At 30.4% G+C, this 24,993-nt stretch overlaps 2 protein-coding genes across 7 annotated transcripts in view; one reads left to right on the top strand and one right to left on the bottom strand.

Annotated features, from left to right (window-relative positions):
* The window catches only part of LOC143069181 (jouberin-like), a 377,039-nt gene that overhangs the window by 45,187 nt on the left and 306,859 nt on the right, over positions 1-24,993 (bottom strand). For 4 of the 6 annotated variants that reach the window (XM_076243707.1, XM_076243698.1, XM_076243690.1 and 1 more), the window contains exons 1-10: positions 14,166-14,208; positions 9,847-9,915; positions 9,295-9,364; positions 7,918-7,960; positions 7,375-7,507; positions 6,809-6,887; positions 3,700-4,369; positions 2,158-2,272; positions 656-836; positions 16-111 (exon numbers count right to left, since the gene is read on the bottom strand). In XM_076243707.1, the coding sequence (XP_076099822.1) occupies positions 16-111; positions 656-836; positions 2,158-2,272; positions 3,700-4,369; positions 6,809-6,887; positions 7,375-7,507; positions 7,918-7,960; positions 9,295-9,364; positions 9,847-9,915; positions 14,166-14,178 (1,469 nt within the window). In that variant the 5' untranslated portion in view covers positions 14,179-14,208. Of the gene's footprint in view, positions 1-15; positions 112-655; positions 837-2,157; positions 2,273-3,699; positions 4,370-6,808; positions 6,888-7,374; positions 7,508-7,917; positions 7,961-9,294; positions 9,365-9,846; positions 9,918-14,050; positions 14,067-14,165; positions 14,209-24,993 lie in introns of those variants that run through there. The other 2 variants (XM_076243731.1, XM_076243713.1) reach the window with 2 other exon arrangements.
* LOC143062039 (beta-1,3-galactosyltransferase 5-like) lies at positions 20,079-20,978 on the top strand. Its single transcript, XM_076233893.1, has one exon. The coding sequence runs from the start codon at positions 20,079-20,081 to the stop codon at positions 20,976-20,978; it is 900 nt and encodes a 299-aa protein (XP_076090008.1).

Raw genomic sequence — 24,993 nt, forward strand, 5'->3', positions numbered from 1 at the left:
TCTAAGTTTCCTTACTTCTTTTGCTTGAAGTCAAAAGGTTGTGTCATTATAGGTAAGATCTTATCTATAGCTTCATTCTTAGTCTCAAAAAAAGCTGTGACAGGTCGATCTCTGAAAATAAAATAAACATAGAAACAATAAATACTTAAATACATTTGACTTAAACTTAGTTAACGCAAGATGTGACAGAATTCTAAAGCAAAACATCTAGAGATCAACATATGACATTAACAATAGGTAAGCATCAATACATTATATATAGCTCTAAGTCATCTCAAAAGAAATATTTTAGAAACCTGATCTTCCTTTTTTATGGGAAGTGCCATTATAAATTCAAACTTGTCTATAATGGGCATTTAATTAAAGACATCAGCGCTGTTAACACACAGCTTAATCTTTAAAAGAAAAACTGTTATAAAGTGTCTTAGACACCATTTCAAAACAAATAGATTTGTCATTGCAATCTAATAGAAATTTTGTTATTCTTTAAACATTGAAAATCGTGGTTGACATGTTCCCACAAAAACCATGAAAATTGGTATCCAACAAATTAAATAAATCCACAGAATCTAATCAATAGTTTGCTCTTTAAAAAAAAACACCTTTGCAGCAGTCTTTAATATTGAAATTTGTTAATACTTATGCATATACATACTTTGTTTGCTTGAGAAGATATTCCCCAGTATTCTCATCCACAATATGGACACGGACCAGTGGATGCAAGATGTGAAAGTCATTTTTCAATTTGTCTGTACGATGAATCATCACAGCCAAAACTTGTCCTATGTCTTCAATTTCTGCTCGTTCTTTTCTTCTTTGTTCATTCTCTTTTTCAACTAGGAAAAAATGTTAACATTTTTAATTTTAACTTACTTTTTAAGATTTGAATACTTTTAATTCTGTTGTAAGTCGATAGAGGTCAGGAACATGACTTTTTTCGCTTGTATCAAAATGGTTAATATTTGTTATATTGCATACATAGGTTTCAATCAATAAATTATTCATTTAAATAGACAATTTTATGGTATCTATGTTGAGTTAATTTACTAACTTGGTCATTTCAAGGTATTTTAAGGCATCCTAATAAAAGTACAACATTAAAAAACAAGAATGTGTCCTAAGTACACGGATGCCCCACTCGCACTATCAATTTCCATGTCCAATGGACCGTGAAATTGGATAAAAAATCTAAATTTGCAATAAATTTAGAAAGATCATACCATATGGAACATGTGTACTAAGTTTCAAGTTGTTTGGTCTTCAACTTCATCAAAAACTACCTTGACCAAAAACTTTAACCCGAAACTCTCACTTTCATTTTCTATGTTCAGTAGACCATGAAATTGGGGTCAAAAGTCTAATTTGGCATTAAAATTAGAAAGATCATATTATAAGCAACAAGTGTACTAAGTTTCAAGTTGATTGGACTTCAGCTTCATCAAAAACTACCTTGACCAAAAACTTTAACCCGAAACTCGCACTTTCATTTCTATGTTCAGTGGACCGTGAAATTGGGGTCCAAAGTCTAATTTGGCTTTAAAATTAGAAAGAACATATCATAAGCAACAAGTGTAGTAAGTTTCAAGTTGATTGGACTTCAGCTTCATCAAAAACTACCTCGACCAAAAACTTTAACCTGAAACTCGCACTTTCATTTCTATGTTCAGTGGACCGTGAAATTGGGGTAAAAAGTCTAATTTGGCTTTAAAATTAGAAAGATCATATCATAAGCAACAAGTGTACTAAGTTTCAAGTTGACTGGACTTCAGCTTCATCAAAAACTACCTTGACCAAAAACTTTAACCTGAAACTCGCACTTTCATTTCTATGTTCAGTGGACCGTGAAATTGGGGTCAAACGTCTAATTTGGCTTTAAAATTAGAAAGATCATATCATAAGCAACCAGTGTACTAAGTTTCAAGTTGATTGGACTTCAGCTTCATCAAAAACTACCTTGACAAAAAACTTTAACCTGAAGCGGGACGAACGAACGGACGAACGGACGGAGGCACAGACCAGAAAACATAATGCCTCTCTACTATCGTAGGTGGGGCATAAAAATCAAATGAAGAACTTTGAACAATGACATCTAACATAGGTTTATCAATGCTCTTATCTGGTTGTTATTGTCACTCATAAGGTATTTCTCAAACTTACTTTCTTCTGGTGTTTTAGCTTTTGTTTTTCCTTTTTTCTTTTTTGGTTCTTGCTTTAGTTTTTCTTCAGTTTCATCTTTTTCTTCCTCTTCCTCTTCATCTGCATTTGACAAAACCTTAAAATGACAAATAAATATAAGAACAATATATTGATTATGGTTTTAAGGGGGCTCACGGGTCTAAATCAATTTTTCCCCCTAATATAGGATTTCCCTATGTTTTTCTATAAAGGAACTTGATCTTAAACTTAGTAGAAAAATAGAATAATAAAAAAAATGGGATCACCGTTCATTTACGCTCACAATCTGCCTTTCGAAAGAAGCATATATTTTTGTAAATGTACTTTTATTCTGTTGAACTAATAGGAGAAATAGAGGTAATATCGAAATAAAAAAAGAACTAAATTACAGATATCGCTCAAATTTTACAATAGTTTAGTTTAAGTACAGCATATTAAAAATAAAAATAAAAAATGTAGGTCACCGATGAGTTAAAAAAGATATTTCAATATTAATGCTTACAAATGGCATTTTGGAACCAAAGGGAGATAATTTTGGAGCTTTCCAATGATATATACATTTAAAGTCATCGGGGGCCAAAGCAAATTGATTTTTTTAACTTTTGTACCATATGTTAAAGTAACAACTTATTATAAAGTAATAAATAAAATGTGTAATGAAAAAAATGTTTAATTTTTTCTGAAATTTTTATACCCTCAAGCCTCCTGAAATTGATAACTACATTTTTCTAATTCTTCGTCAATTAATCCCTTTTTGCACCCATTGTATAAAAAAATTTAATCAAGGTGTGGTACGTTTGATCTCAGTTCTTCATTGGTTAAAATCTGATTATAACATCGAATTTTCTTGCTTTCATTTGAATTTCCTGTTGTGACGGCATGAAAAAAGGCAACCATGTCTGATGACGTCACATAGAAAGAACAAAATATTTAAAACTCTCGGTGAGCCTTGCTTTTACAATTGAAAATTTAACTGTCTCGAGTGGATAAATATTGTATCACACTCGATGCAGTGGTAGAATCTATATTTATAGCTGTGAGCTTTTGATGTTAAACTTAAACCCTGCCAGTCTATTTGGGATTAAAATCAACAACAAAATATCATATTTCATACAGCATCTATATCTTGATAGATTTCTTAAACTCATTAAATCAGTGAAATGATTCCAGACAAGGAGTAGTTTATGAATATATCTGCCAAAACATACTCAATGCTCATTTTAACATTGGTTAGGCATTATATATTTCAATATTTTTATACCAAGAGATAGCAGTGTAAAATGATGACAAATATAATACCTACCTAAATTAAAATGAGCATAGAGCATGGATTAATGAAAATATTACAATTCTAAAAGGATCTTTTTAAAATTCTAGGCAGACCTATTAAACAAATTTAAAAGACAGCCATTTTGATTTGATGAAAAGATCATTTTTTAGAAAATAAACTGTTAAACTTACTTTAGGAAAGATTCTTTTAAATTTAAAGGCGATCAATATCAACAAAATATTTTTAATAATTACCTCATCATCACTTGGTTGTGGACCTTCCTCCTCAGTTCTCACTTTCTTTTTCTTTTTCTTCTTTTCTGGAGTTGTAATCTGTTCATCTTCTCTGGGAGATACTGTTGGACCTTCTGTGTCTTCTGTTTCTTTTTTCTTTTTCTTCTTTCTTTCCTTGCTTGTGCTGGATTCTGGAGATATAGGACGCTCTTCATCTGATAGCACTGCTTTTTTCTTTTTCTTTCCCTCCTTGCTTGGGCTGGGTTCTGGAGATACAGGACGCTCCTCATCTGACAGAACTGCTTTCTTTTTCTTCTTCCCTGTTTTTGTAGGAGTTTCCTCTTCTCTAGGTGAAATTGTAGCTTCTTCCTCAGATAATAATTCTTTCTTTTTTCTTGGTTTCCTTGGTTTGGGTGTTGGTGCTTCGTCTGTTGTTACTAAAGGGTCCTCCTCAGGTTCAGTATTCATAATCTTTTTTTTCTTCTTTTTACCTTCTTTTGGGGTCAAAACTTCTTCAGATTCTGTCGGTGACAGTTCTATTTCTTCTGCAATCTTTTTCTTTTTCTTTTTACCTCCTTTTGGTGAGAGAGCTTCGTCTGAAGGTGGAGATATTACTTCATTTTCTTCTGTGTTATCTGGTGGTTTCTTCTTTTTCTTCTTAGTTTTCTGAGGAGAAATGATTTCAGTTTCCCTGTAATAGATATCAATTTAAAGTCACACATACAAGGGAATAACTTAGATACCTCCATTTTCCTCTTGATTAACTGCAATACTGATAATGGTAATGTATTAATGGTATAATTTAAGAAAAACTTAAATCAAAAAATTTGTTTCTTGGTGAATACATATCTTTACATAATATTTCATGAAAATTCTACCCTTAAAGAAGTGTAAAATCTATGTAGAAAACTGGAAAATGTAATATTAGTTCAATAAACAGCTGAAGAATAATTAATGAGTATATAGTCAAGCCCCCTGAACATTGTTGGTTCTATTTCATTTTTTCCTCAAAATTGGAAAAAAGTAAAAGTTCCACTTGTTTAAAGCCCTTTTAACCCTAATGAGTTGAACTTTGTTGATTTGAAATCTCGACTTCGTCTATTCTATTCTGAGATAGAAGAAAAGGTGTATCAGGTCCCTTTGACTGTAATAACTTTATTCCTAAATCAAAAGCAAATAATGAGTGATGTGCTTCCAGGAAATGATATAAATAAAAACAGTACCAAAATGTGAGATGTGGTTCCCAAAATTGTGTTTTAATATGCTAAAACTAATGCTACCAATTGTAATAAAGGGCTGCGCTTTAGCGCATGATACGCCCGTTGTTTGAAAGACGACGGGCGTATAAAAATGGCAAAAAAGACTACAATGACAATGAGGAGCAGCAAGAAGATAACAGGGAAAGTGAAATTGGTGAAAGTGACTCTACTGAAAGTTATGATCTAAATGAGGAAGTAGGTAATGAAAGTAAGGATTTTATTGACGACGGGCGTATAAAAATGGCAAAAAAGACTACAATAACAATGAGGAACAGCAAGAAGACAACAGGGAAAGTGAAGATGGTGAAAGTGACTCTACTGAAAGTTATGATCTAAATGAGGAAGTAGGTGATGAAAGTAAGGATTTCATTGATGATGAAGATAAAGATTTCATTGATGATTAGGAGGCCTCTTCTGAGAATGAAAATGAGGATTTTTCTGATGATGAGGACAGTGATTACAGTGAAGAAGACACTGATGATTAAACCTAATTCAGCTTTTCAATATTTAGCATAAAAAACAAATATCATTAACATTGGCATATAACATAGAAGTCTTCAATGCAATATAAGGAAAGTGATATATGATTATGGGTTTTAGTAATTCTATGGCTGATTTCCAAATTTTATAGTAGTTTGAAAGAAGGTAATTTTCTTGGGGTATATTGCTCATAGTTATATTCTGTTGAACACAGTAAGGAATCCATACTAAATTATACAAAGATGTATGCAAAAGTTGTTCAAATGGTGCTTAATATGGTGGATAATGATTATTACCTTTTTATTGTTTAGAATATTCACAAGATGATCATATTGATAAATGTTTAGGAGACTTGATTTCCTTATTTTTTTCATAAAATGACACCCTTTAACATTTAAGGAATATTTAGTCACATGTTAGGATTTTCATGTTGTCACTTGTTCACTTATTATGTGCTATTGTAGACTAGTTATGTTTTATAACATTTTTTATTGCGCTCAACCCTTCCAACCAAACCGCTCTATAAAAAAGCTGCAATGCTAAGGTATCATTTGTGATTTCAATTGCAACCAATTTTAACAAGAGTAAAACATCCTATATGCAAAAACATAGATTTTTATCCATAGCTTAGATAGTAAAAATGTTATCATAAAATGATATATGCCTCAGGGAACAGTTAGTATCTCAGGGACTGCTAATGTGCTTTCATCCTTGCAACCATTCAATAATAGTACAAACGTATGACATTCATGGAACCTATTTTTTACAAGAAATTTAATGTTTTAAATTAAACTAAAGATTTTACAAATTTTATGTTTTCATCAGATTTTATTAAGTATTATTTGTTACATCAATAGATATAAACAATTCACCAAAGTTTCCTGGACATTGGTGAAAGCCTTTTTGAGTTATTGTCCGAAGTGTTAAAAACCCCCCTTTTTTTATGAATAAAGCCCCATAAATCCAAAACTTAAAATCTGAAATTTATAAAAATTGAAAGGGAGCTTACATCAATAGATATAAACAATTCACCAAAGTTTCATGGACATTGGTGAAAGCCTTTTTGAGTTATTGTCCGAAGTGTTGAAAATCCCCCCTTTTTTATGAATAAAGCCCCATAAATCCAAAACTTAAAATCTGAAATTAAAAAAAAAATGAAAGGCAGCTGACGTCAATAGATATAAACAATTCACTTAAGTTTCATGGAAATTGGTGAAAGTGTTTTTGAGTTATTGTCCGAAGTGTGGACGACGGACGGACGGACAATGGTATACCATAATACGTCCCGTCTAAAAGACGGGCGTATAAAAACCTTTGCCATAGAACAACATATCACAGAAAATAAACCCTGTAAATAAATTGAGTTTTTTTTTATGTTGATTTTGACTTACTGTTCATTTAATGTATCATCTATGGGTTTCTTCTTCTTCTTCTTTTTATCTGTATTATCTGGTTTTTCAAGCTTTGCATCTAAAATTTATATTTAATTAACAATTACCATTTAAAAGTGTTGTTCAAATGTATCTAAAAAATAATTTATTCTAAAGTTTGAAATAATCTGTGTCATTGAAAAAATAAAAGAATTAAACCTGTTTCATCAAAACTTGTTCAAGTTGTTTTGAAACATACAAGAACAAAACTTGAGGCTCCGAGAAGCTTAAATTGCTCATCTAATAAAAACATGCAACATTCAAACCATAAACAACAGCGGCAACCATTTTGAACATGTTCTGTGTTTACATGAGGCATTTAAAAGGAACAAAATAAGGATTATTGAAGAGGATATGCCAAACATTGTTACTGCACAATTTCATAACATTTGACTTTTTGCTTTCAGAGGAGCAGATTTAAAAAAAATTTCAGGACCACAATAACTGATGACAAATGATTGCATAAGCTCAACTCGTCCAAAGGGGCCTGGAGAGCCATAAAATCACTTTATACAGTTTTCTCTTACTTTCTTCCATTATTTTTTGTTTCCTTTTATTGCTCTTCATATTTTTTGGACTATCATTAGGATCGTAAGTGTTGGCTTTAATGGCGGCATCTTCATCCTTCTGTAATCCTTCTCCCTTACGCAGCGATTCCAACTACAAAAAACATATATTTCATATAAATGTGTTGTTAGCAAATCAATGGTTTAACAGTGGTTCAAGTGTTCTAACATTTTCAGTTGCTTGTATATATATATATTTATTTATAGCCTTTAAGTAGCATGTAAACAAAAAGTACAATATATAAATTTCTAAATTCTAATCAGACTACCGGTAGACAGAAAAGTACGATTTAATTACAAAGTATACACAAGGCTCCTAGATTTGAGAGACAGATTTTTACTAATTAACATCAGCTAGTTTTGGACAGAGTAAACTGGAATTATTACCTCAGACGACAAATGACAAACTTTTAACAAATAAAGAAAAAAATGCAATTAAACAGCAAATTATCAATAAAGTCATTGTTGATTCAAGTTCTTGAACTATATTTAAATTCAACATACAACTGAATCATCTTTCTTTTTCTTTTTCTTGGCTTTGGCACTCCTGAAATATATCAAATCATAGTTTTAATCTTTCAAAAAAAATACACGTAGATTAATTTTGTTTGGATGTGATCTTCATTAATTCCATCATTGATGGGATGGCATTTGAAAAAATGTTGCACAATGGCAGTTGACATTTACCAAACATTGGAAATGTTTTGAAAATTTAAAGTTTATTGAATTAGAATCAGAATAACAGTACTATATTTGAAGGACTGTCAATGTCAATAATTCTGGATTTGATATTTGAATATATCTGTTATATTGACTGATCCACATGGCCAAAAATCTTCATTTGCAAACATAAAAATCCCTACTTAACAGTGGTAACTATTCAAATGCATGACTGTTTTCCTTAATCTAAATTTTAACAAAGTAGGAATAAGTTCTTTCATTATAAATTTGAAACTTTTCTACTACAAAGAAAATTTTAATTATTTATTTCTTAAAGTGATTGTCAGGCCTTTTCATATCTACTGTTGTTGGACTATGTTGTTTTGTATTATTGTACAACTTTATGTAACTGTTCTAAGCCAATTCAGGAGAATTAGATATTTGTATTATAATATTTCTTTTTAATCTTTTTTGTATTGTGTGTTCTTATATATATATACAAGTCTAAATTGAAAACTATGTTCAAACCTATGATTGCGTTGGATAAAGATTGCAATTTTTATACATGTGCATGTAAAACAAATTTCGTTGTACATGTAGAAGGGTCTAAATACAGCACAAACAACATTTTCCAAAAGACCAAAAAAGTGAAAAAGTATATTCAAACAAAACGCATTTGACTAACAGGTCGAACAACTGATGTTCTTTAACCCTGCTGACTGCCATTGGCCATTGCCAAATATAATTGATCACAAGATGTAACAAAATGGATCTTAATATAAATTTAATACTAAACAGTAAACAATTAACTTGTGGCCAAGATGTTATGCCATAAACATGAGGTGTCAATACTTTTATTTACATCAGATCCAGATTTCGACAATAAATGTCTCTTCAGTGAAGTTAGGGATCGAAACGGTATTTGGAAGGCCATATATTTATATAGGGTTCATTTGCATGGAGCTAAGTGTGCTTATTGACTCACTGAACCATGAAAATGAGGTCAAGACAATGAAAGTGTGACAGACAGAAACTTCGTAACATAAGGCATCTATATACAAAGTATGAAGCATCTAGGTCTTCCACCTTCTAAATATAAAAGTTCTAACAGTTAGTTAACACAGCCACCGGATCACTATCCCTATGTCGAGCTTTCTGCGACCAAAGTCGCAGACTCAACAAAAATCAACTTGTATTTTCTTTAAAAAAAGTTAAACTTACGAAGTGGACTCAACTACAGCTTGCTGAAGTAAAATATCCAGCTTTGACTTTGCACTATCACCAAAAGAATCTGAAAAAGGCATAAAGGTATCTACATGATGATAGGCTGTATAAAAAAATAAAAAGTACAACTTGCAATCATTCCAGACACCAACTATACATAGTTGATTTATTGCTCATATTGTCTGAGAAATCATAAAAACTCAACATGTATAATGAAAATGAGGTCTTTGTTCATTCATGCACAACTTATAATAATTCAATACCCCCAATACAGTTGATCTATTGCTCATAGTATTTAAAAAAAATTTAGTATTTACCAAAACACGAAAATTTAACATCGAATTATTTTTTTTTTATAGAAAAAGGTCATGCAGTGATGAATAATTTATATAATTGTGTCATTATAGATAGAAGTCATCACCAGACATTAATTCATTACAGGTCTCACTCAAAGTTATGCTTGTCGTTTTTACAAACAACTCTGAAGGTAGGTTTATATAAAGAACCTTTGCCTCTTATTTACAGATAACTTCTGATGTTTTGACTAACCCATTTCAATCCCTGCATTTTCCTTTATATCAGACTTGGCTTTAGGCTTTCTGGTCTTCTTTACTTTGCCTAAAACACAGATTGTCTAGTCATTTTTAAAAATGTTACTGATTAATTATTCTCTTACAAAATATTTGACTAGACTGATGTCACACCATAGGACAATAATTTTGTACAAATTAAATTTTCTCCTCTGCCCATTGTCAACTAGATTTGGCATAAACTGATTGATTGTTAATTGGCCACGGAAAAAGTGGAAAGACCTACATTTGTAATAAAGGTCAGAAATATCAGTCACATATCAATTATATATTTATAATAATTTATGAGTCTTTGTGACTACATATGTTATATAAATATGTCTTGGAAATAGAAATTGCATATAGTAAGTACTTTCAAAAATTAAAAAGTCATATTTTATACATAAATTAGGCCGTTAGTTTTCTGGTTAGAATTGTTTTACATTGTCATTTCGGGGCCTTTTGAAGCTGACTATTCAGTATGGGCTTTGCTCATTGTTGAAGGCCATATGGTGACCCATAGCTGTTAATTTCTGTGTCATTTTTGGTCTCTTGTGGAGAGTTGTCTCATTGCCATTGGTAATTATACCACATCTTCTTTTTTTATAATTAATGTTTTCAATAAAAAGTAATTGTACTAATTTATAAGTTGAAGGTCTAGTCCAATAACATTTCTTGATAAACTTCTTACATAATTATATCACTATGATCTGTCCATTGTAAAATAAAATGAAATTCATCCTCAACTACATTTATATCACACATAATAAGAATTCACTTCTTCTATTTTTACTTATTCCATAAATAAACATAGATTGTGTGTGAGGACAGAAAATTTTTCGTTATTCATTTACAAGATATATAGCTGTATAATTAAAAAGGCCCGTATTATCAAGAAAGTTACCGGTAAATGCAGTTTACTATTATCATGATTATTATGAATATGATTGTATGAAAAAAATTAATACTTCAGATTGTGAGAAAGCACATATTTAATCTTTTATAGACATTAAACTTTATATAAATTGTAAAAAAAAAGAGGATTAGTTCTATATTCCATCATTATACAATGTTATATAACTGGGGTATTTATGCCATCAAAAACTGTAAAAGCTAGAAATTAATAAGTATAGTGTATCCCAAAGTCTGTCTGACCATCAAAATGTTGGACAAAAAGGTCTTTCGATCAGACTTATATTTTCAGATTCTTTATTTGAAAATATAGCTGAAAAACGTTAAACTTCTTTAACGGTCAGAAAAGAAGACACAAATAGTTAAGCACAGACTGTAAGTACAGCTGATCTTAATTATGCACATGCTTGTTGATAATAACATCCTGTTCTACATTTGTAATATCAACTATTAACAGTACATGTACATCTTTCTTCTAAAGTTCAATATCTTTGTTGAATAAAAAGCTTTATTTCCTTTGAAATCTATTCTGGACTATATAAACTGCAAACAATAATTAAAAAAAACAGCTGCTGCATATATGTGTATGTAGATGTTATAATGAGTTGACAGTGGTTATACAAAATAATTTCTAGCTCTATTCAATTTGTATAGAACTATTTAAAGTAACAGTGTCTGAATAATCTTTTGTGACGTTTTACAATTTCATCACGTACATTCAGATGCATCAGACTATTTCAAACTGTTTTCATATTTTCTTCTTTGAATCATTGGGCAGTTCCGACGTAACAGTTGCCATTTAATAATTTTAGAATTATAACAATGGTTTAATTTTCAATTAGGATTCTACTGCAATTGTTCCTTTCAAAACGAACTTTGACGATGCTGACAATAACTTATCAAAGCTGTCACAGCTGACGGTCTGACAAATACAATGTCATACTAACATGACAAAAAATACTAACAGCAACAGATGTACAATGTGCAATGAAAATATTAAAATAGTATATAAGTATGTTGAACTTGATAGAACAATATTTTGCCACTTTCCCTTTTCAATAACTTTGTAGCCAGGTTTATAATATACATTCTTTCTCTATTGAATTGATGGACTGTTCAATTGCTGCAGCTGTCATTGAAATTTAAAGTAAAAATAGAAAAGAATATTTTTTTACATGAACTTGTAACATTGTGAGGAAATTAAAGGAGTTGGCACTAAAAATCAGAAAATTTCTCACTGCAATAATGTGGCGAAAATTTGATAAAAGCTATATAATCAGGGTTCTCACTAAGAATTTTTCATGGCGAGTCCACGATGCATGTAATATTATTTTTTGCATCTTAATATAATGAAATATGACGAAATAAAAAAAAAACAATGCATGTTAAATTGTAGTTTTTATTAGATATTTATAAAAATTATGATCTCTTAATAGTAATTGTTCATTACAAAATATATAAAAGACTTCTTTCTTGGTCTATCAATTCTTGGTGTAGGGCCACATTTAAAAAAAATAATTTCAACATCGACTCCATTAAGTTTCTTGTCAAAACAATGTAGACAATCATAAATCTTATAGGCAAAACAATGTTTTTGGGACTCAGGGGATACAATCAGGATGCATTCCTGGGACTCACAGTTTCAAAAATGACTAATATATGCATCTTAACGAGATCTCTGATTCATGGGAGGTGTCCTTTGTTATTCTGTGGTTTACATGTTGTTGTGTAGTATTATAATATTATTTACATGTATTTGTGTATTTCTCTATCTTTTGTTTATTTGTAATGCTTGCATGAAATGTTGTAATTTTAGCAATATTTTTAACATTGACATATACAATGTAAGAGAGAGGTTCGGCTAGCCATTAAACCAGGCTCATACCACCATGTCTTCTTCTTAGAATGTCTTATAAATGTAGTCATATAGTTAATGTATTTCCCCGGTTTTGTTCTAGCTCAATTAATTAATAAATTTTGAACAGTGGTATACTACTATTGTATATATTTATATGTTATTCATACCTGCCAACTGTCACTATTTGCGGGGATTTCCCCCATGGAGGCTCCCAAATTGAAATTTTGAAAGAGCAATTTTCAAAATGATTTTGTCCACAATTTTAAACAAAACAATTAATTTTACAATGACTATCGTATAGGCTTATAAAATTATGAAGAAGCCAAAAAACAACATTAAAATGTATTTGAAGGCCCCCTTGAAGTTTATTTGGGACTATGACAGCAATCTTGCATGCAAAACCCCCATGAGCATTTTGAAAAGTTGGTAGGTACAATGTATGGAACTTATTGCCAACCAAAGTAATAAATTTTGACTACAATTGTGACAGTATACACCTTTCAGTCATACAATGTAGCAATTTAACAGAGTAGTAGCATAGTTATTTAACCGAGTCGTAGCATAGTTATTTAACAAAGTCAGTGGTTTGGATCATTTGACCATGATGAAAGATAATCGGACGAAGGTGGTTCATTAACAAAATACAAGTTATGGAGATCTCATCATGTATAGATATGCACAATTAGGTCCTTCGTGCTCAAAAGTTTCATTTTTTTATTTCCAGAAATGAAAAATTTCAATAGTCTAAATATTCTGTGAGTTATACTTAAGGTTTTTTTTAAGGCAATAGAATGAAAGGGTGTTGTCATAAAGAATATTAAGAAAAAAAGTGTTGTTCTTTCATTTGTCTTTCATTTGTCAGTAAAGGAAATGTTCATAACACTGAATGTATTTCCGTTTGAAATTACTTTCAGACTTATTAGATATGTTATATGACAAATGTATCTGTATTGTTACGTCAAAGGTACCAATACTGGCTTTTACTCGACGAGTATGATCTATTATCTAATATATACACTTTGTTCTATTTACTTTAGCGAGCTTTTAGAGGAAAGTAAACTACATGTTAAATATACATTCAATTGGTTTTGCCAACTTTTTGTTCAATTTCAATTAACTTACATTTCTCAATTAACATGATTAAAGATTATAAACAGCACAACCCTTTTTTTTCAAGAAAACTGTCAAACTATTATACATGTACATGAATAGTCTCATCTTTATCAATACATAAATGTCAGAAGTAATGAGAGTCAAAATGTTTTCCAACGAATAAAAATCAAACTTAATCTATACGAAATGAGTGAATATAAAGATTGCAACCAAAAAATTGAAAAATTCAGGTCAGATCATGTTTTGGTGGTAAACATTGACATTTATTTTGTTGTTTCTTACACAAAATTACAATTATTACAAGAATTGTGTATATCCTGTTTATTTTTGTTGCACTAGACAGTGCGTAAAATTGTGAATAATATCAGTCATGTGATAAATGCTATTAAAACATGTGTAAATTTTCAAAACATTACCTTCTTCCGCCATTTTTGTTTACGTTTGGCAACCAGATATAACGCCTCATTCGATTGGTTGAAATATTATCAATGACCCAACATCACTTTTATATCTTATTCTGCTAATCACTTTTCATCATAAAATTAACATTCAAATCTTTTCAAATTGTCCAGTAAGACATAAACCACACTTTTCTTTTTTAACATGTGATTATGACGGGGTGGAAAAAAAAGGGGGGGCAACAAATTAATACGAATATATTATTAAATACCGTTTCCGAGCATGACTATAACATTGATGGTCTCATATCTTTATTGCTACATGATGTCAGAAGTTATAAGAGTTCTATTGTTTTCCGACGAATAAAAATCAAACTAAGTCTATATGAGACTAAATATATGAAAATGTCTAATTTTTTGGCAATAGGGAAAAAAATGTCTTTAAAACGGCGGTATTTTCATAGCACAAATCGAAGAACACACATTGAGGATCTAGGAACTGTTTGTTGTCTGTAATTCAAACAGTTTTCGACTTGTAGGCCAAAAAAGTTTGTATGGAAAAAAAATCCATAGCCCCCCTTCCGAAAATCAAATGGTTGCTGCCTAATGGGAATTAGGAATAATTAAGTTCAAGATGCTATTTGTGGTTTACTAGACTAAGTATACCATGACAGAACGTAACAGAAAGGAATTACACATTACTCAAGTTTCTGTCCTTTTAGTATGCATTGTGTTGAATTTTACTCCATCTACATATCAATTTAATAAGATATTATTTACTGTTATGGTGCTGACAATGAAATATTCTCAGAAGGTACACAAAAAATGTTTTAACAGATCGAAGAGAACAACAAACTTATTCTTCCTAAATTCTATTCTTTGGGGAGTTTGGATTTTTCAAACTGGCTGCCATTCACCTATACATATGGAGCCAAACATTCAGGAAATGATGCTCTTCGCATTACATTACAAGACATCGAATTTTGGTCTTTCAAACGGTTCCACAGGTGAAAAAAAAAACTTGTGGTAACAGGAGGGAAATTACCCCTTGTGACAAAATTTAAAAGACCCTTAAAAATGCAAAATTTTATCACATGCTTTAGTTATAATAAAATCAGACCAGTAAGGGACAAGTTTTCTATATTATCTATCATATTTGTGAAAATCAGAAGCCTGTTTACTTAATTTGGATATTCTTTGAATGATTTAGTTGTCAGATAACACCATCGGACAACAAGAATTTTTTGGGGTTGCACATTTAAATTATAATATTTTATTGGAAGAAATATATAAGAAAGAGTATTTAATTGGCAATAGTTGGTGCATTATATACTCTAGTTAATACTGAAACTTAAAAATTTCCAAAAATATGGTTGAATACAAAAATAGAGAGCCGTGGTGTACTGGTTAGTGCATCGGACTACTAAACACAAAGGTTCCTGGTTCGATTCCCGTTCCGGGATGAAAATTTCAGGGACTGAATTTTCTGCTATCCCTTGGCACCATTTGAAAGTATGGTCTTGAGGAAACGACGATAGTCCGTCGGAAGGGGACGATAAATTGCTGACCCGTGTTAAGAGAGAGCAATATCTCTTGCACGTGAAAGACACTCTTCACGGTAGATTTCGAAAAAGAGCAGGCTAATGCCGCTACAAGGCAGCACTCGCACCCGCAAAATTGAAAGGGATAAATATAAGTTGCATAAAACTTGTTTCCCAATCCACTATAAATAAATATGTTTAAACTAATAAAAAAATAATTGCTGGTGAAGATGTAACATGGAAATATACTTTTGCAGATATCGTCTCATATATCATGTATACGAAATGAATCGATCAGTACATGCAATGTTGACAAAAAAAGATATTTTTTTTGCTATTAAAAATCATTTTTTTCATTATTAAGAATTATTTTATCTAATATTAAAAATTCATTTTCTAATATTAGATTATGAATTTCTAGTATTAAGAAATGAATTTCTAATATTAAAAATTTATTTTCTAATATAAGAGAATGAATTTCTAATACATATATATGTATTAAGAAATGAATTTCTAATTTTCGGAAATGAATTTTTAATTTTCGGAAAATGAATTTCTCATATTTAAAAATTAATTTCTAAAAAAAAAAAAAAAACAACAAAAAAACACGATTTCTTAATATTAGAAAATAAATTTGTAATATTAGAAAATGAATTTAAAGATAAATGAGATCATGTTTCCAGTGCTGGTAAACAATGGCAGTTATTTTGTTGTTTCTTCAATATACATACAATTACAATTAATATATGACATGTAACTGAAAAGTCTTTAAAAAGGACCAACCAGCAAATTTAATCAGCACCGAATCGTGTAGAATCGGCAATATTGCGCACGTTAAGGAAAACAAATATTGGTCTAATAGTTAAGTTTTTGGAACGATAATAAGATGAAGATGGTTGTCAATATACTATTTTTTAAATCGTCTCCGTTTAATACCATAGCTTATATTTATAGTACCGTTGTGCAAATCTTATGGCTTTTGAATATTAATTATTCAGTAGTTTTAAGATAATATATAATACGAGGCAGGCGTTACCTGTGAAAGGGAACGAAGTCCGTATCAATTTTTTTCTTCATTCTTGCATATTTTAATTTTAAAACAGAAACTGAAATAACGTTGTAATGCTGGGTCTTCCAAGTGCTCCACACAACCTCTTTCTAATTTCTTTACATAAACTTTTATCAACAATCAAAGCCGGACTTCAAAGTTATTGTGAAAGTTCATATTCTAGTGTTGGTGTGGATCACTAAAACATTCCAAAGATCTCTTATAGCTCATACAGTCTAGGACTCATACATCTTGCAATTTAGTATTAAAACATTACTTTACACAAGTATTCCCCATTCCAAACTGAACAGTTTGTCATGCTTTTATCTCATAAAAAAAAATGGCTTAAGTAGATCCACGTATCTTGTCTGAAGGAGGGATATATTCTCGGATGAATCATACCTTGTAAAACACCACTCTTATTCAAACAAAAAACCAATTACTGATATTGTCAAGATGCTTGAGTAAAATTGTAAAGACAAATTGAAACAGTTTGTCATGTTTTTATCTCACAAAAAAGAATGGCTTACGTAGATCCACGTATCTTGTCAGAAGGAGGGATAAATCCTCGGATAAATCGTACCTTGTAAAACATTACTCTTATTCAAACAAAAAAATCAATTACTGATATTGTCAAGATGCTTGATTTCTTGATAGACAACAAACAAGGACATGTTTTTCAACAAAGAATCCACATTCCCATCGGAACCAACGGTGCTCTTGTTATTGTCGACTTGTTCCTTTATTCATGAGGCTGGTTTTATGCAGGAATTTCAATGGAAGAAAGAAAAACAGTATCCTTTTACTTAACTTTCCGCTATATATGTATAGACGATGTTCTCTCACTTAATAAAAATTCAAATTTTGGTAACTGTGTTGAACGCATCTACCGGCCCCCATGGAACTTGAGATAAAATATACAATAGATACAGTAAATTCTGCTTCACATCTTGACTAACATCTAGGAATTGACAATGAGACTCGGTTGAAAACAAAACTGTACGACAGAAGAGATGATTTCAGCTTCCCAATTTCTATGTAGCAACATTCCAGCAGCGCCTGCATACCGAGCATATATATTTCAATTGATACAATATTTCAGGGCTTGTGTTTCCGACCATGATTTCATTGATAGATGGTTGCTGCTCACAAGGAAGCTATTGAAACAAGTGTTCCAAGTGTCGAATTTAAAGTCTTACCTTCAAATAATGTACGGACGCCATTTCAAGTTAGTTGACCATTATAAAATATATGTTTCAGAGATTTGCTGCTTACAAGGAAGCTATATAACCAAGTGTTCCAAGTGTTGAATTTAAAGTCTTGCCTTCAAATATTGTACGGACGTCATTTCGGGTTAGTTGACCATTATAAAATATATGTTTCAGAGATTTACGACGGATATGTTCCATTTGTCGTCACAACAATATTACTTTCTTCACATGTTCCCCAAATGTGTCTTACCGAATTAAGACGCATTACCACATTTGTCCTGACATTAGCAACACGACGGGTGCCACGTGTTGAGCAGGATCTGCTTACCTTTCGGAGAACCCAGCTTTTGATGGGGTTCGTGTTGCTCAGTTTTTAGTTTTTAGTTGTTATATAGATATAGAAAGATGTGCCAATGTACATGTATATCTTTTTTTTTTTATTGCACTGTTGTTTGTGTGTTGTTCTTTTTCTTTTTGACCCATGGCGTTGTCAACTTGTCAGGTTATTTTAAACTGATGAGTTTGAATGTCCTTTTGGTATATTTTGCTTCTCTTTTTACTAAAAGTTAGAAATGTTTACTCTAATATAAATATTCTCGAGGATAAATAGAGACTTTAATAGTACTGCGGGAAATATACATGCATTTATACACATAAGTGTTGTCTATGTAACGGCATGTATGTCTAAATGCCATTGCCATCCACCATCCAATAGTTTATTTGTATAGACGTCTTTTTCTACTCAACATTAACACAAAACATTCTACCATATACGATCATGAGATTGGTACCGAGACTAAAATTAAGTCTATTTGAGCTGGAAGTAGAGCCACGTACACAATTTAAAAAAAAAAAACCTCGATGAGTTGAACATGGAAACGGAGATGGACTTTGATATTGCTGTTATTGACATTAAAGGGGAACTAGCTACGAGATATATAAACATATTAAGGATGACTTTTTTGTTCAATAATTAATGAAAGTGAAATAGTGAAATAATTATTAGCTTAAGGCAGCAAGTATGGTTCAATTTTGTCAAATTAAGCTAAGAAACTTTGATGATGAATTATTCACTTGCAAGTGAATAATTCGACCTCATTGAATCCGTATCCATGTGAACTTAAATTCAAACCCTTAACTAGAGATGGATAACGCATGAATTGTGCGTGTCCGATTGTTTAAAGGAAAAGAATGTCAACATTGAAAGTGAAACAAAGGTAAATCATTTGATAGACTAAATCCATCCTGACAAAATCATTTTAATACATGTAAAAAAGACGACAAGCATGTATTTTAATCTATGATATGAAATTAAATAGACAAAGAAAAATCCAATCACACGATTTCGCTTTCTTTTTATATCTATATTTATGTTACAATCGCTTATATGACCATCGGAGGTCTTTGGAGATCAACTCGATAGTTAATGAGTTGGCGTCAGGACTAAAAACACACGAAATGGAGCTACTTATTATCGATCCCATGCCATGTAAATTGTTTATTTTAGAGTTTTTCTAATTTGGATAAATGTTTTACATGGTTATAAATCAAATATGAGAATTTGAGTTAAATCGATGAATACAAATTATAAATTATGTTAATATATATTTGATATTCTATTTTTAATTATTTTAGTTTTTTCATTGAACAAAACAGTGCATACCCAATATCTTAAAAGATTGGATTGAAAGCCAATCATTTCAAATGCAACAGCAGATACATTATATTATTATGAACACATTGATTATTTTTGTCATACATTTACTACTGAAAAGATCTCGATTTTATAAAAAAATACATTAATCAAATGATTTATGGTACACATGTTATATATTCTGCCACTATATCAAACACCACAACACACTATACATTTGATTTCATCATGAAAAAAACTTGGAAGAAATGTTTAACTCTAGCATTTTTCTGTACAGTATTATGGTTGAGTTTAAGTATTTATAAAACTAACAATTTTGATCTTCTGGTTGGAACAAATGAATTAACATCGAACGTTAATATCCAAAGCAGAATTCCATTATTTAAAATTTCAAAAGAAATACCAAATTCCAAAAGATTTGTACGCAAGGAATTGACCAAAGGAAAAGGTATATCTAATAGAACAATATATAAAGGAATGAATATTTCTACAGAGTTTGAATACTTTTACAGGAACATATCAGAAGAGAAATTGGAAAATCCGTTGCTACACAAACATCAGTATCGTGCATTATTAAACAATGCCATAAAATGTAAAGGAAAAGGTGTTTTCTTGTTGGTTTTTGTACATAGTTCTGCAAACAAGTTTTTGGAACGCCAACAGATACGTTCAACATATGGATCATTTTCGGATTATGAAAATGAACACATTGAATATATTTTTGTGCTCGGACAAACCCTAAAACCAGAAATCCAACAGAAAATAAATAAGGAAAGTGAGAAATATATGGATATCGTGCAAGGTAATTTTGTAGATTCCTACAGAAATCTAACATATAAACTTGTCTTTAGTTTGTTTTGGGTCAACAACTTTTGCAGTAATGCAAAATTTGTAGTAAAAGCTGACGACGACGTCATTATCAATATTGCATTATTAATTCAACATCTTCAACAAAAGAAAAAAGACAACTTGTTAACGAATGTTTATGAATGTTATATGCTTATCGATAAAGGACCCTACAGACAAAATAACTCTAAATGGAGAACATCTTTATTGGAGTATCCTTTTCCAATATATCCGCCATACTGTAATGGAAATCCCTCCATAATGTCCATCGATGTTATTATAAAAATGTATGACACAACTAAGGAGGTACCTTTTCTGTGGTTAGAAGATGTTTATGGTGGGGGATTTCTACCCTGGATTTCAAACATCGAAATGCATCAGCCAACTTGTTATGGGATATATGTGACAAATGAGAATATACATGGAAACGCATGTAAATTATTTTATCTGTCTTCTTCGTCGAACATTATATTTCATAAAGATATATGGGAACAAATTTCAAAGCAAATGAATACATCTTGTAAATGTTAAAACAAACAGTCAATACATGGTCAGACAAATAATATTTCGATTTACAAAAAATAATAAATGTTGTTATAAACGGATACGAAATATTTGACTAAGTCAAACCATAGGACAATAATTATTTGTTTCTCCCCGACCCATTGTCAACTAGATTTGGCATAAACTGATTGATTGTTACTTGGCCATGAAAAAGTGGAAAGACCCAATAAACGTCAGAAATATCAGTCACATATTAATTATATAGCCTGTGAGTTTCTGACTACATATAATATAAATAGGTCCTAGAAATTGTTTCTGCTCTTAAATGCCTATAGTAAGTACTTTCCAAGATTACAAAGTTCATTAGTTTTTTCAACAAAAAGTAAGTGTACTAATGTATAAATCGAAGGTCTATTCCAATTATACTTTTTACGTGTATCACTATCATGACTTTTATTTGTATATTGTAAAATAAAATGAAATTCATTTTCTACTACATATATATCACACATAAAACACATTCTACTATTTTTACTTATTCCATAAAAATACATAGATTGTGTGAGGACAGACAAATTTTCGATATTCATTTACAAGAAATATAGCCGTATAATTAAGAAAGTTAAATGCAGTTTATTTTTCTTATGAATATGATTTTATGAAAAAATACAATACTTCATATTGTGAGAAAGAATATATCTCAATGTTACAGACAATAAACTTTATATGAATTTAAAAAAAAAAAGAATTGGTTCTAAATTTCAGCATTATATAAGTGGACGTATTTATGTCAATCATCAAAGACCAGTATAGTGTATTCAAAAGTCTGTCTGACCATCAAAATGTCGGACAAAAAGTCATTCGATCAGACTTATATTTTCAGATATTTCATTTGAAAATATAGTAGATAAAGTTAACGTTAAATTTCTTTAAAAAAAAACACAATTTGGCGCATACTGTAAGTAAAGCTGAGCTTGATTATCACATGTTTGTTGGTAATAACTTTCTGCTCTGTTCTATTATCAACTATCAACAGTACATCTTTCTTCTAAAGTACTATATCTTTGATGTATAAAAAGCTTTTTGAAATCTATTTGTATTATAAACTGTAAACAATAATTTTCAAAAAAAAAAAACAGCTGCTGCATATATGTGTACGTAGATGTAATATCCAGTTGACAATGGTTATTATAGGATTAAACACATTTTTTTCTAGAGGTTATTGATGTGTAAACCGGGGCGATTAACTCACAAACTGAATAAAAGTCCGAAGGACTTTTATGTTGAGTTTGTGAGTAAGAGCCCCGGTTTACACATCAATAACCTCTAGAAAAAATGTGTTTAATCCTTATTATTCTTCAGCCCAACATTTTTTTTGTTGATGGCTACTATATATATTTACAATCAAAAGCACAATGGCAAGTCGAAACTAAGGAGTACGCCGCCATCTTGACTTTCTAAAAACCATAAATGTCCGATAAATACAACGGAATCTTAAATGAAATAGGACCTACCTTAAAAACTTCATTTTAATTAAATGTTATCCGAATTTGAAGCGTACACGTAACGAAATAATCTTTCCCTTGAAAATTTCCATTCGTATGACGTCGTTTTTTGCCATGACGTAAATTCGCCAAATCCTTCATGAAATTTTTATTAAATTTATTTTTTGTACATTTTCGAAACTTTAGTGCAATAAATTTATTTCTTTTTTTGTTATATATGCACTAGAATAGTCACAACTGTTATGCAATTGTTTTTAAATCTCAATTTGCTGAAAATCCCGGGATCACTGCAAGCTTGTGTATCGCGCATGAATAGATTACAAAAGTAGTTTCGGAAACATGGTTTATCGAAGTGTAAAAGAGATAAATTCTAATTGACCAATCCAATTCAAGTATTTATAGATATGCAAATCATATAAGAATTATACAAAATTAAATGCATGTTCAATTCAATTTATTCAGAACTATAAGTAATGAGGTCTGAATAATCTTTTGTAATTTTTACCATTTTGTCATGTACATTCAAGTGCATCCGACTATTTCAAACTGTTTTCATATTTTCTCCTTTGAATCATTGGGCAGTTCAAACGTAACAGTTGCCATTTAATAATTCTAGATAACAATGGTTTAATTTGCAATTAGGATTCTACAACCTTACAAAACGAACTTTGATGATGCTGACAATAACTGATCAAAGCTCTTAAGGCTGACGGTTGGACAAATACTTAAAAAAAACCAAACTAACAGCATCAGATGTACTGTTTGCTCTTGGAATCAATTTCAGAGTATTTACTTATTTCAAAAACTCATATTTGAATACACAATCTAGTGGACAATGAAAATACAAAAACAGTATAAAATACATTGAACTAGATTTGAACACTATTTTTCTACTTTTCCTTTTCAATTACTTTGTAGGTTTATAATACATTCTTTCTCCATTGATTTGGTGGACTGTTTAATATAAGAGGAGTACCGAAGGACCTAAATATCGAAATATGCTATTTCTCAATGTTCACGCGTATTTCGATATTTAAGTCCTTCGATACTCCTCTAATATGCGTTGCAGCACATATTTACTATATACCTTTTGTTCCTCCCTTAATAAGCTTTTAAATGAGGTATACGGTATATCTCTAATAAGGGGTTGAAGGGTCACAGCAGTCCATTCCATTATTCAAAATATCTATTTCATTATTCAAAATTGGCTATTTCTTAATTTTCACGCGTATTTTGGCATTTAGATCCTCCGTAACCCCTCTATTGGTCATTTCTTTACACAATTAACTTGTTATATCTATAATCAGAAGATGAAGAATAGCAAAGGTCCAGTGAAAATTAAAAAAAAAGACAGCGTAGAGTTTTTTTTTAATTTTGATATATATGTTTTAGTATTCAGGTCGTCCATACATTTTTTTGTAATTATTTTATTTTTGAAGATGAAACACGTGAAATTACATAATACAGTATTAGACACAAGTATAAAAGGTTAAATAACACTTGTAAGGTCAATTAAATCATAATGGTATAATAAGATATAAATATTACAATTGATTTTGTTAATTTAATGCTGCTTCTAACAATTGCCACTTCTGATCCAATTTTATCTTTTGTGTAGGGGTTAAGAAACATACAGAGTATTTTTCTATTTTGATCCAATACTTTAAATATTCTATCCCACCATATTTTGTGGGCAATACGCTCTTACATCTACATTTGTATATATAGTATTTAAGTAACAACAAAATATTATTAACTGTTTTACTGTTGACAAAATCCTCAGACACACCTAAAATGACCTCTTTTGCACTAAAAGGCAAGAAGATGTCATAATTTCTAATCCAATCTATAATGGAAAACCAGAAGTTTTTTGTTACATTACATTCCCAAAAAATGTGAAAAATATTTTCTCTAACTTCTGAACAAAATGTACAAAGTTCAGTTTCTTTTAATTTACATCTATATAAAAAGGAATTACATGGTAAAATTCTATGAACAATCTTAATTTGAAAATTTTGTAAAAACGAATTTCTTGTTATAATGAAGGGCATGGAATAAATAGCATTCCAATCTTCAATCTGTATATTTAAGTCTATTTCCCATTTGTTACGGGACGATAGTGATAATACTTTATTATCCTCCAGAAATAAATTATAGAAAAATTTACAAGATTTTGGTTCTTTTTTAACTTTATCTACTAATTTATTTTCAATATTATCAAGTTTAGAACTACCTTCTATCCTACTTTTCCATCTATTTGGAATAGCACTTAAAATACCATAAAACTCTACAAAATTAGTCTTGATATTATACTTTTTCTCAAATTCTTCATATGAGAATAATGTATTATTATCCGACACCAGATCATTGATAAAAAATATACAATTTTCAATATATTTACCCTTCAAAATCATCTTGCCATCCATTTTGATGTTTGGATTTAGCCATATGGACTGGGCCAGAATATCGGTATTGTTTTCAACTTTCAACTTATTTTTCAATTTTGAAAAATTTACCAGGATATCATGCCAAAAGGG

Source organism: Mytilus galloprovincialis, chromosome 1 (assembly GCF_965363235.1).
Source record: "Mytilus galloprovincialis chromosome 1, xbMytGall1.hap1.1, whole genome shotgun sequence".
In the NCBI taxonomy this organism is placed as follows: Eukaryota; Metazoa; Mollusca; class Bivalvia; order Mytilida; family Mytilidae; genus Mytilus; species Mytilus galloprovincialis.

Excerpts from the sequence above, each read along its gene's own strand:
- LOC143062039 (XM_076233893.1), top strand. The coding sequence starts at position 20,079 with ATGAATATTTCTACAGAGTTTGAATACTTTTACAGGAACATATCAGAA.